This window comes from Ochotona curzoniae, unplaced genomic scaffold (assembly GCF_017591425.1).
Source record: "Ochotona curzoniae isolate NIBS_2020 unplaced genomic scaffold, NIBS_Ocur_1.0 contig_1014, whole genome shotgun sequence".
Taxonomy (NCBI): Eukaryota; Metazoa; Chordata; class Mammalia; order Lagomorpha; family Ochotonidae; genus Ochotona; species Ochotona curzoniae.
This window is the reverse complement of record NW_024464920.1, coordinates 39,184,674-39,197,048: the sequence shown is the minus strand read 5'-3', so window position 1 is coordinate 39,197,048 and position 12,375 is coordinate 39,184,674. Positions and strand designations below refer to the sequence as shown.

Genomic DNA, 12,375 nt, shown 5'->3' with positions numbered 1-12,375 from the left:
TTTTTTCAGGGGTCATTTCATAAAGACATTTTGCCATTAGTAACATTTATTTAAGGAGAAATAATTAGGGTTAACATTCCTCAGAATATTTAGGGAAACACTGCTTTAGAGAAATTTTTCCTTACCAAATTTGAAAAATAAAGCAAAAAGGAATAATATCATGGCTTTTCAAATACTGAGATATACTTAAATTCAACACTTAGAAGACATTTTGTCATATCACAAGAACTCTACATTACAGTTTCTATGAAACTCTATTCACAACATTTTTAAATAATACTGAAAATAAAGCACATTCATACCAAAAAAATAGACATGTGTTTCTCTTGAGCAGCATGTTTCAAATCAGTGAAGGCTTCTCTTCCCAGTCCTCTATCGGGAATATTTAGAATATGAGCCAGAGCCAAGTCATTCTTCGAATTCACTAGCAAGTCTAAATATGAGAAGATAATTTTCTTCGCCAGTATATACACCTGAATAGTAAAATATTCAGTTATCTTTACTATTATACTTTTCTATTATAATATTATAATTTTCCAATTATGATCAATTTTTTAAACATACTGGAAAAATGCTTATGAGCATTCAATCATAATAGCCCTCTTATCCCTTTTTAAAAATTGACATATAAACAAAAAACTTAGGATGGATCATCTACATTTTTTTGCACATGAAATCAACTTACTATCCAAAAAAAAAAAGACAAATACCAACTATTAGAATAGTTGCAAATTGATTTTAGAAAATGATGTGAAAAACATACTCCAAATATGTATTTATGATGAGGCCCCATCTTATCTGCTTTTTTTTTTTGGCTGACAAAGAATACTTTATAATAAAGAACTCCAAGGCTTTGAGTACAAGAACAAGGCGCTGTTTGATTCTATATCTACACCCCTATAGTATATGTGAGACCTCAAGTTAAATGTTCAAACTTTTAGAATTGTAAGATCTTGACTTTGTTAATAAAAACCTACCAATTGAGAATTAAAATACTAATTCAATTGAATGATAGGCTAAGAAGACCATGTAGTTGATGTTGATATTAACTGGCCTCAAACGGAGCTACACAGTATCCAGCAAAAGAGAAATAATATCTGGGATAATTTAGTAAAGCAGCCAGTATTTTCTTCAAAAAGTTCATGAAAATATTTTTTATGAAAACAATTTTATAATAATTTCAAAAATTTTTACAAAAATTTCAAAATAAGATTTTAATTTCATTTTCTACAAACTGTTTGAAGCCCTCCAACAGAATGCATTTTTTGTTCATGTTGCAAAATGACAGAACTGAACATTAAATGATTTTTTTAGCTCAGCTATTACAGCTATCCAAGGCTTTGCAACTTGTAGCACAAAAGGAGAAGTGTGGTGTGGATCCTACAGGTAACTATAAAATATCAGGGAAATTTTTACAGCCTAATTGCATAAAGATATGAAGTATCCAATTGGCAGACACAAGCTGGAGAATTTAGTTTCAAAAGAACTGCAGCAATAGGGATAAAAATTAAATTTGTGATTATCTAATACCCTGAACTTTCCAGTAACAGAGCAGAGGTCTGAGATCCCTACAGATAACAACTAAGAAATCCCAATTAAGTTTTTGGTTAATAGGGCCAAGAGTATGCCTGAATTCCATGGTTATGGCTGCAGAAAAGAAAGATAACTAAAGGCGCTAATATTAGCATTCAAGGCTGGAAAAATAGATGGAAATTTAAAGAGGAAAATCTTGGTAACAATTCAAGGTGCAAACAGCCCAAATCTATGGCTAGCAACTAAGTAAAACAAGCATATGAGAGATCCCAGAGGAAGAGGAGGGAGGGGGAAGGAAAAGAAAAGGGTGAGTGAGAGAGAGAGAGAGAGAGAGAGAGAGAGAAAAGATAGAAAAAGAGAGACATCCACCATCCACTGGTTCAGTCCCCAAACATCCACAACAGCCAGCAGTAGAGCTGAGCTGAAGCCAGGAGCCAGGAGCACAGAAGCCCAAGTACTTGAGCCATCCACCGCTTTCCAAGGCCATCAGCAATAGGCTGCATTGAAGTGCAACATTTGGAACTCAAATATGTGATCATTGGGGATGCTGCCTTTGCAGACAGCTTTACCTGCTATGCCAAAACACAGGCCTTCAAAATACAACCTTAAATGCAACCAGAACAAAATGAAACAATACCGACAGAGAGACACAATAAAGCATAATATTTTGCATGATCCATGTTACAAACATTTCTATTTTAACTTAAAGTCTGTCTAAAGCATGAACATCCCTTTCATCCCATTGACCTTTGGGAATACCTCAATTTTCCAAAAGCCAGAGTAGAGAAGCTATGACAGTAACATTGCAATCATAAACACTGTTTCAGACAATTTAATGCAATCAGTTTCACTGTGGCTCTGCTATTCAGAAGCAACAGGGACTTATGGAAAGTGCTTCCAAAAGCTCGTGGAAAACAGAATAAAAAATTATTTTGGTACCAAAAAAAAAAATCAAAATCAATGTACAGTAGGTAGGTTTTTTTCCTAATACATATTTTCTATGAACTTTTTGAAGCTTCCCAGAAAGTTCTTGATCCTCACTGGGTACAAAGCCCAGGCTTAAGCTCCCACATGTTCAACTTGCTCTTCAAACCTTGCAAATTTTGTTCTTCTGATCTGTGATTCTGGGCAAATGTCAGGGAAAAAATATCTTGGAGTCCTCACAGTCAGAGTGTTTCTTTGAACTCTTGGCTGCAACTGGAAATCTATCCCTATCATTATGGTCAGATAACATGGCAGTTATGGGTTCCCTGCTCTTGTATTTTCAAGTGGGTTTTCAAAAGGTCCTCTGGAAAAGCAGTCCACATAAGTACCGTTATGATGTCCGCGAGCAAGAGCCCAAATTGAAAAAGTCCACAAGACTGAAGCTTTTACCAACATACCAAAAATAAAGACACTCTTCTGTGTATTTGTTTAATAAAGTGACTCTATCTATACCACAAAGTATTCACAATGTTTGTTTAGAAATTGGATAATTTAAAGTTCCTGACAATTTAAAGTTTCTTTTCCTAACCCTTAATTCTTACTGAAATGCAGATATTCAACCTAAGTTTGAAGAAAGTCAGTTTTTCTAAAGTAAAAAGATCAACAGCTAATAGATATTTTTTTAATTTCTCTGCCAATATTTTAATGCTTAAATATAATGACAAAAAGTTGGACTAGAACAAATAAATAAGTAAAAAGCTTTAATTAACTCATTATTTTCTTATAGGGCTTCCATTCCAATTTTTTCTTTAATTACTTCGGAATTTCTAAGGCAACTGCTGAGGATTTTAGGAGAAGAAAACTAAATAAGGAAACAAATTGTTAATTCTCAAAATCATTCCATCCATCTACTTGAAGACTCTAGTATGGCATTATTAAGCATATTTGGTTATCAAAATATATCTTTAAAGATTGCAACCCCAAAAGCCACAGTACAACTTTAATAGAAATATACTGACTTCCAAAAATACCTTAGAAAAATTAGAAACTGCCATAATTTAAAAGCATGGCTAAGAGGATGGCTGTTACTTTAATAGCCCCCAGAAACTCTAACCCATCAGCTAACAAACTGATGCAATTCAGTAGAGAACACAGTCCAAGAATGCAAAAAATATAAAGTAGGGGATTAAACTAATGAAGCAAACTATCAGGCTTTATATTTTAAGAAAGGTAGAACTGTTATTATACAGTGTAGAATGGACCAAAAACAAGAAATCTGTCAGTGCCTCCCCTCTGGAGACAGGAATGTACTCCTTAAGTGCCAGTGAGAGAAGCCCAGGTTTTGGTTAGCATTACTCAAGACTGAGGGCAGGAGGGCAAAATAAGGAGAAGTGAAAAAATTAATTTCAAACAGTAAAGCACAGTCGCAAAATCAGTAAAAAGAAAAAGGTTTGGTAAGCAAAACTTAAGGCTTAGAACAGCTTCTTATTCCAGAAAAAAAAAAAAAAGTTCAAAAAATCTAAGAGGCAATGTAAAAAAGACAAAGAATTGAAGGGGGCTTCCTCTACTTTAAAGAATAATAAGTATAACTGATTTTAAAACACCAAAAAAAGTATGAATTCATAGTAATATATTCATGAAAAAAAAAAAGCGTTCCTGGCTCCCGGCTTTGGAATAACTCAGTTCCCACCATTCCGGCTGATTGGAGAGTGAATCAGAGAATAGAAGATCCCGCTCGCTCTCTCTCTCTCTGTAGCTCTGTCTTCCAAAACAAAAGTGTAAACAAGCAAAAGCCATTTTGGGGTAAATGCAGGAGTTTGAGTATGGAATTTAGTAAATAATACTAGGAAAACTTAGTTTTTCTTTTTGGGAAATGCATGAAGAAACGTAGGGATGAAGTGCTACATAACTTACATTCACACAGATCAGAAAGAACATCAGCTATCATGATAAAGCATGTTCTTGAGCCCAGAGAGTACACAGGGCTTTACGGGGGAGGGTCAGGTGCCATAAGAAAAAACACTTTTTACAGTGGTATCTGAGGAGAAAATCTCCCCTAGCATAGTTCCTGAAAAACGAAGCTGATTCATCCAATGTGATAATTTACTGGAGCACCTAGTATTGAAATAGTCTACACCTTTCCATATCACAGTTTTAAAATACTTTCGATGTAATTTTATTGCTTTTTCCAATAATTTTACAATTTCACTTTTTCAGTGGTGATTTTAATAACCATATTAGCTTTTATAAATAACTTCCACAGTTGGAGTAACGTATGCTCATGGGGTCGGGGGTGGGGAAGAGAAGGTTTATATACATATTTATATACCTTATATAGGGTTCAGTTGATAGTAAGTTGTCTTAGAAAAACCATCATATGGCCCTGCTTTTTCTGGGGTTTGTTTACACATTTTGCTAGCAGAACTCTTGACATATCATTTGTATTATGGCAAATTTAGATCAGATTTTTCAATTGAACCCATTTTACTAAAAATCAACCATCCAAAAGAGTAGACACAAGGTTTACCAACTGGAAAAACTGAGGGAACCCTATCAACCTGAAAGCTTCAACTACTTTTCTACTAGTGTGGATATCCGCTTTCATGCAGTCCACTACCTTAGCCCCAAACCATGAAAACCATGACTAATACCATGACCTCCCAGCTGTCAATGATTCAGTGTTGACAAATGAACTTTTATTTGGACCAGTAAAACATTTTTAAAAAGAACAAAAGATCAGCAACTCTAAAATAGCACCAAATTCACAGTGGCCACAGGGGTCATATTCTGCTTTGAGATTCTCACAATTCATCAGTACCTTTTCATTGTCCTGCCAGTGGTCACGCACTGGTGATGCTGGTACACCAATGTCAGCTTCATCATCCAACGCACACTGACTGCTACATAGAAAATCTCGTAGTTGACTCTACGGGAAATAAAGGTTATTAACAAAATGCTGTATCAACTATATATATATCAACTTCATATATATATATATATATATATATATGAAAAATACTTCCCTTTCAGTGCTCCAGTACATAGAATATTACCTGACAGGTGTAGGCATCATATATTGTATTAACCTTCAAAATAAAATGTCTCAATCATTTTCCAATGAAACCTGTACTCAAAGTTTTACAAGCTTAGAGTTAAAAGATGGACTTGGGGCTCAGCGCAATAACATAGTGGTTAAAGTCCCTGCCTTGCACACACCGGGAACTCAAATGGTCACCAGTTCTAATCCCGGCAGCCCCACTTCCCATCCAGCTCCATGCTCGTGCCTCGGAAAGCAGTCGAGGATGGCACAAAGCCCTGGAACCCTGCACCCGCGTGGGAGACCCGGAAGAGGCTCCTGGCTTTGGATCAGCTCAGCTCCAGCCATTGCAGCTGCTTGGGGAGTGAACCATTGGACGGAGGATCTTCTTCTCTGTCTCTCCTCCTCTCTGTATATCCACCTTTACAATAAAAATAAAATAAATATTTAAAACAAAGAATTATTGTTTAAAACAAACAAACAAAAAAGATATTGGAGCCTGAGAATTGTTTTTCCCATAAATATAATGTTGTACAAAGAAAGGACACTACTCTTTTCTAGTTTAAAATTATTTTCATATTTAAACATTTACAAAGTGCATGCTTATAGAGCAATCGCTTAAAAAATGGGCCAAGGACTCCTGCAAACCCTAAAAAGTGCTTCAAGATCTTCCATTTTCCAATGTGAAGAGAAACTTTCTTATTATACTCCAATCAAATGATGCTTCCACCAGAAGCAGACATGAGCATTCCGTTATTTTCCACCACACATAGCACTAAAGATGTGCGTAAAAACACAAAGTGATGCCACTATCCTAACAATTTTTCCATTTCCTGAAATTGAAAACGATTCATCAAATGTTACTGAAGTTCACCTGCAAGAGGGTTAATATCAACTTTTGAAAGATTGATTTTTTTTATTTCCCAATTTTAATTTTCAGTACAGTAAGTATTTTCAAATATAAATCAAAAATCTCCTTGTAACTGGAAATAATTCTTCAGAGTGTAGACAATTCCTGAGACCTAAAACTATGACCATCAAGACTTAAATAATAGAATGCAAAGTTTTCTGAGAGAAGTATAAAAATTCCAAAATATTTGCTGTCATGCACTACTAACTTTTTTTAATTTTTTTTTTGTTTTTTTATTATACTTTTGACAATCTTTACATAGTTGATTAGGGTAAAAAGGTTCAAGGACTACAGGAAAGTGGGTAAGACTATTATTTCCATATTGTTTCCTTCATGTTTAAAGGGGGGTATTAAGGGAGAAGGCCCACCCAATTTCCCACCCTCCCCAGGTCCAGGATGTAGGGTATGCTCCGAGGTTCTTGCTCAAGTGGTTTTGATAGTTCACCAGTTAGAAATTGCTGCCAATCTTGCCACTCCAAGCACTATGAGCTCTTTGAAGAATCCACTGATTGACATAGTCCATCATAAAGTCTCTGTTTGCCCCGTATTTCACTGCCAACATATAGCTGAGATGGTTGATTGACCTGTTCTGTCTTCTCTCTTTTCTTGGTTAGGGTTCTGAGTCCAGCATTTTGATTGGGGAAATCTCCAAATAAACTTTCTGAGGTGTTCTCAGACCAGATTCTTCTTTGTACTAGCAGGTACAGGCCCCGGCTCAGTCCATGGCCCTGATCAGCTGGTGGTTGCAATCGCTGGGTTGGTTCTGTTTCCAGCCCAGACTTCCACTGGAACCAATAAGTGTTGCAGTCCAGCCTGGTTCTGCCCAGCACACACTCGGCCCTTGCATAAACCAGTGGAAGCTGCAGCCTAGTTGGAGCGACCCACAATAACCCCCACCAGGCCTGCCCCCTACCCTGGTTTGCCAGTATGTGTAGCAGACTAGTCCAGTCTGTTCCACACCCCATTCCACCCCAGCCCCTGTCCTGGTTTTCGTGCCCTCCCGTGGAAGTGGTAACCCAAGAGGGAGGAGCCCACTATTTCCCTCCCAGGTCTCTCCCACTCCCGGATTGTGCTCTTTCCAGGTAGTTCTGTGGTTTGATTTGACAGAACTAGCCCCAGTGCCAGCTTCTGCCAGCTGATGCTGTGGCTAAGCCCAAACAACCCTCACCCACTCTAACTTTGTTTGCACTAGTAGGAATAATCAACCCAGCCTGGCTTTTCGCTGATCTAGTCCACCTGAGGCGTACAGGTGTTATAGCCCTGCTTAGTCTGGTCTGCCCCCATCCCAGCCCACGCTCTCCAATGGGAGTAGCTGTCCAGCAAGAGAACTACCCCTTATTCCCCTGCTGGCTCCACCCCCTCCCTTCCTGGTTCTCACGGGTGCTGGTTAGGCACTCTGGTCACATCCGGTACAGGCAACCTCACCTTGGCATTCCGTATTGTGCACTGATCTTTGTCGCGACCAAACCCGTATGCACTACTAATTTTACAAACTGTTATTTCTACTGACTTGGTAAATTACCACTTCTTTTACTTTTATCCTTTTAATTTGGAAATACACTTCATTTTTTTCATTTATTCAATGGTTACCTTTCCTTTCCCCTGTACTCAAATCGGGCCTATATTCTCTCTTATTTTTCAAAAGTGATAACGCATGTCACTTCTCCTGCACCCTCAGTATTTGGCAGTTTTACTTCTTTTCTAAGAGTTATTCATTTTTATTGAAAAGGTAGATTTACAAAGTGAGAAGGAGACAGGTAAAAATCTTCCATTCGCTGGCTCATTCCCCAAATGGCTATAGCAACTGGAGCCTAGCCCATCTGAAACTAGGAGCCAGGAACTTCTTCTGAGTCTCCCAGGTGGGTGCAGGATCCCAAAGCTTTGGGCCATCCTTCTCTGCTGGCCTCCCAGACCACAAGCAAGGAGATTGGTAGGAAGAGGGACAGAAGGGACATTACCTGGGACCCATAAGGGATCCTGGTGCTTGCTAAGGGAGGATTAGCCAATTAAGCCATCGCACTGGCTGGCAGTTTTACTTCTAAGTAATTATTACAATCATCCATTTTTACACCTATTTAGTCCCGGATAATTTTTCTGATTTTAACTACACTCACACAGTTCTAGTTTTAATGACCATGGCTATTTCCTTTGACATCTTTTTTTGGCTCATGTGTTTACTTATTAGGCACTTTGGAAAATTAGATTCTTCCGAGGAGACACCGCCATGGCACAATAAATTTCTGCATAGCCACACTAATTCTTCTTTTAGATTAACTGATAAATGTTTGGATGGCAGATAGAGCCTCCGGTCGGTGTCTTCTTTCAAGACAGTCTACTTAGTTTTGTTTTTTTTTTTCCTGCAAGGCATGAAACATGATCAGAAAGCTGAGGGAATTCATCTCACTTGCACGTGCCTATGTATGTGTCATTTCTTGTGAACAGAAAGAACTCGGAAAACACGGCCAGCAGGTTCAAACTTCTTTTGGGGAAAGGAGATATAATATAAATAAAATGCATTTAATTATAAAATGTCCTACAACTGTTTTTTTTTTTACCCCGTTTTGGATTGCTATTATTTACTTGTGGAGCTCTCTAGAGCTCAACTCCAAATTTCTTAACATCTCCCTCATGATTTCTTTATCTCTGAACTTTTTAAAAAATTATTGAATGATTTTCAGAACACTGATCTGGCTCTGAATTTATCTATTGTGTCATTGTGTTGGGAACTCTTCTCGTTTTTTAGTTCTCATGACAAGCTGATTTTTTGTAATAAAAGTTGGACTGACTTTAGCCAGAGTGGGGAACGTCCAGCTTGTGGGTCACATAAGGCCCTCAAAATCATTCCAAGGCAACCATGGGCAGGGCTCAAAATTCAACACATCTATTAACACAGGTTCATTTTTAAATTGATCATTTTGGATGGCCAGTGAATGATGTCACAAATATGTAAATGGCTCTGAGCAGGAAAAAAAAAAGGGGGAGCGGGGACCCTAGCACTGCAAATTCTGTTACGCAGCTATACACAACCTTTTCTTGCTTCTTTATGCTTTCCGGTTTTCTTACCTTGAAAGACAAACTTCTGTCATTTGCATAAATTTTGGAAATGTTCTTGCACCAAACTAACCCATTTTCCATGAACTTTTGAAGTTCCCTTATCAAGATTATCAGCAAATGAAATTTAAACTATGAGGATAATTGCAGCTCCCAGCCTGCCTGCAATCCCTCTTGTGAGGCAGGAAGTTCATGACATGACACTGTTAGAGCACTCCAAAGAAATGTGGCTGCTTCCAGGACAAACAATGTTCTTGATTTAGAATGCTTCCTCCACAACCCCCATGAAACACCTGCAGCTTGAGAGTCAAACTTTTCACCTGTTTCTTAAAAATAGGACATCCTAGACCTTACAAGCCCTGAGAATTTGTGTCCTATTTTTCCATTCTGTCTGCAATGTCATTTAGAGTAGCCCTTTTTTAATCCAATCTAGCAATAGGCTTTGATAACCATCCTGGAGAGCAGTCAGCCTGCCAGGGAAGAGGGACAGAGGAGCAGCAGAGCAAAGGGCGGGCCTGAAAAGTAGGTGTTCATTTTTAACAAGAAAAACATAATTTTCAGACAAAGTGGAAGATGTAAGCATTTACAGATCTGGTTTTATATTCAGTGGCCATGTTCATGGACACTGGTGTTCTGAGCAGCCTGCCCTGGGGAGATTTGATGCTGATCGTCTGTGTTCAACTTCAGTTCCTCCGGTTTCCATTTCTTCCTAACTTGGATGGTGAGTTGATGCTGGGTGGCCTCCTCGATGTTCTGAAGCAGGTGCCTTTCCCACTGCCTGACTCGCTCCATCGCAGCCGCCAGCTTCTTCAGGTTTCGTCTCTTCCTGTGGCCTATGTTGGAAATGCCGGGCAATCCTGGCCAGCAGCTTATATGAAGGGACTCCTCCTGATGCTGCGCCGGCACCAACAAGGACGACCCACTCATTTCCTTCCCAGGAGCAGATTGGTGCTGCTCGGGTCCAGACCGCCCACTGGAGTCCCCAGAAGCCCAAACAGTAGAAAGCCTCTTCCTTCTGAAGGGGGTGATACAGTTGACCCCTGTCAAGTGGGTACAGCGGCCCTGGAAATACACAGGAAGTGGGGACCCACCCGCAGAACCCCGTTCGCTGACGTCCAAGCGATCTCCCAGGAGCCTAGAGCTCCAACTGAATGCCTCTTCCTCCTCAGGGGTGCTGTGTTGGATGAGCTTTCTCAACAGTGGCCTTCTCCTTAGGAAAGAGGGGCTTTCTGGCTCAGACCAATTCAACCCCAGGGGCTGCCCATCGGGCCCCATCTTGTTCCCTGCAGGCTCGCTGTCTGCCGTTGCAGAAGGCACGCGCCCTTAACCTAGCTCCTGAAGTCCCAGCGAAAGGCCACTGGCCCAACAACTCTTCTTTCTTTCTCCGAAGATCTGAAAGTCATGCTAATCGCTACCCGTGAAGGTCCTTCCATGCATCATGCTTTTAGATATTCAGCGAGTTGCTTTTCCTCTCTAGCAGTTCTCATTTGTTAGGCACATGTGCTGTCAGCTGACTCACTGTTCCTCGGATGCTGGAACCCTTCCTTATTAAGTTGGTTTGTTACTCTGTGTCACTGGTTCCCTTGGCTCGGCTCTGACTGGTGGGATGCGTTAACTGAAGACAGTTCTACCCCTAGAAAATGCCTCATGTCGTTGCGCCTATGGAGCAGCAGTTGTGAGGCTGGCTGCCAGGCACGGCTGAGGCGAGGAAGCACCAGGAAAGCCTGTTCTTATCCTCACCTACAGGTCTTGTGCTCCTGTTCCTCGGGAAAGGAATGATATGGTAGGGAATAGAATGGAAAGGGAGAACTCACCTTGTTCCTAGAACTGCTCTGGGCTTATTTTAATTCCTAGTAATAGTAGCTTTTAAATAAAGCTTAAATAGCCTTAAATAGGCACAACAAACAACAAATTCTATCACTCAGTCATGAAAATGCAGGATCATGAAATTCAAAATTGTGGAATCTAGATATCTATCTATACCACATATTTTTAAAGATACAAATAAAGATTAAATGTAGTACATTTTGAGAAATCAATCTATTTTCCTGTCTTTTTTCTCCTCAGGGGACATTTCCCTTGAAGAAAATTAAGTATCAGAGGCCAAACTTTAAGGTTTCAGTTTAAATGTGGAAAAATCATTCCTGGTATTCTGCAAAAATATGCTGGCAGTTGGAGACAATATAAAACATCACAAATGTGTAATTGTATATAAGTAAGGCTGGATTTCCAACATGGTTTGCAACAAGACAAAATTCTATTTTCCATGAATTTTTTTTGGAATACTGTCAACACCGTATACTACAAGTAAACTCATTCCGATGAGAAGACCTGTTAGAGAATGTAAGGGACAGGTGCAGGGGCCAGTGACAATAGCATGTCCAGAGATCTCTGGATAATGGCAAGTTTATCAAACAATCTGTATTATTCCTACAATCCAATACATATGCATGAGTAGCCTTTCTAAATAATATAAAAAGTAACTGAAAATCCTCTCAATGAGGAAGCAAATGGAGAAATTAAAAAAAAAAGTTTAATTTACATGTGTCCTTACCCCAGCAGGGTGTACATGTGAATCCACATGTGCACATACGTGTTTCGAAGAAGTTACGATAGCCAATTAAATGACTGGGCCATATATTACCTGCAAGTGACTACTCTCCCCTTTTCCTTAGCAACAGGGCTTTGTATGTTTACCCTTCCATGTTATACTCAGAATAAGGACTATATTCTCTACCATACCTTAGCTTGCCAAAGCCATGTGACAAAGCAAGGAGCAATGGAATGGAAACCAAAGTCTATGAACAGCTCCATTACCGTTTACTACAAAGACCAATGACAGAATGTCTGCAGTTTCAGTTGACACCTTGAACCACAATACAGTCTTGTAGGCAGGACCAAGAACTAAGATGGACACAGA

The 12,375-nt window shown here is 39.2% G+C and overlaps 1 protein-coding gene across 10 annotated transcripts in view; it reads right to left on the bottom strand.

Annotated features, from left to right (window-relative positions):
- LOC121159387 (PARP1 binding protein) overlaps window positions 1-12,375 on the bottom strand; it is a 49,026-nt gene that overhangs the window by 23,522 nt on the left and 13,129 nt on the right. For 8 of the 10 annotated variants that reach the window (XM_040984410.1, XM_040984419.1, XM_040984454.1 and 5 more), the window contains 2 exons: window positions 5,276-5,383; window positions 303-473 (listed from right to left, as the gene is read on the bottom strand). In XM_040984410.1, the coding sequence (XP_040840344.1) occupies window positions 303-473; window positions 5,276-5,383 (279 nt within the window). The remainder of the gene's footprint in view (window positions 1-302; window positions 474-5,275; window positions 5,384-12,375) is intronic. The other 2 variants (XM_040984428.1, XM_040984494.1) reach the window with 2 other exon arrangements.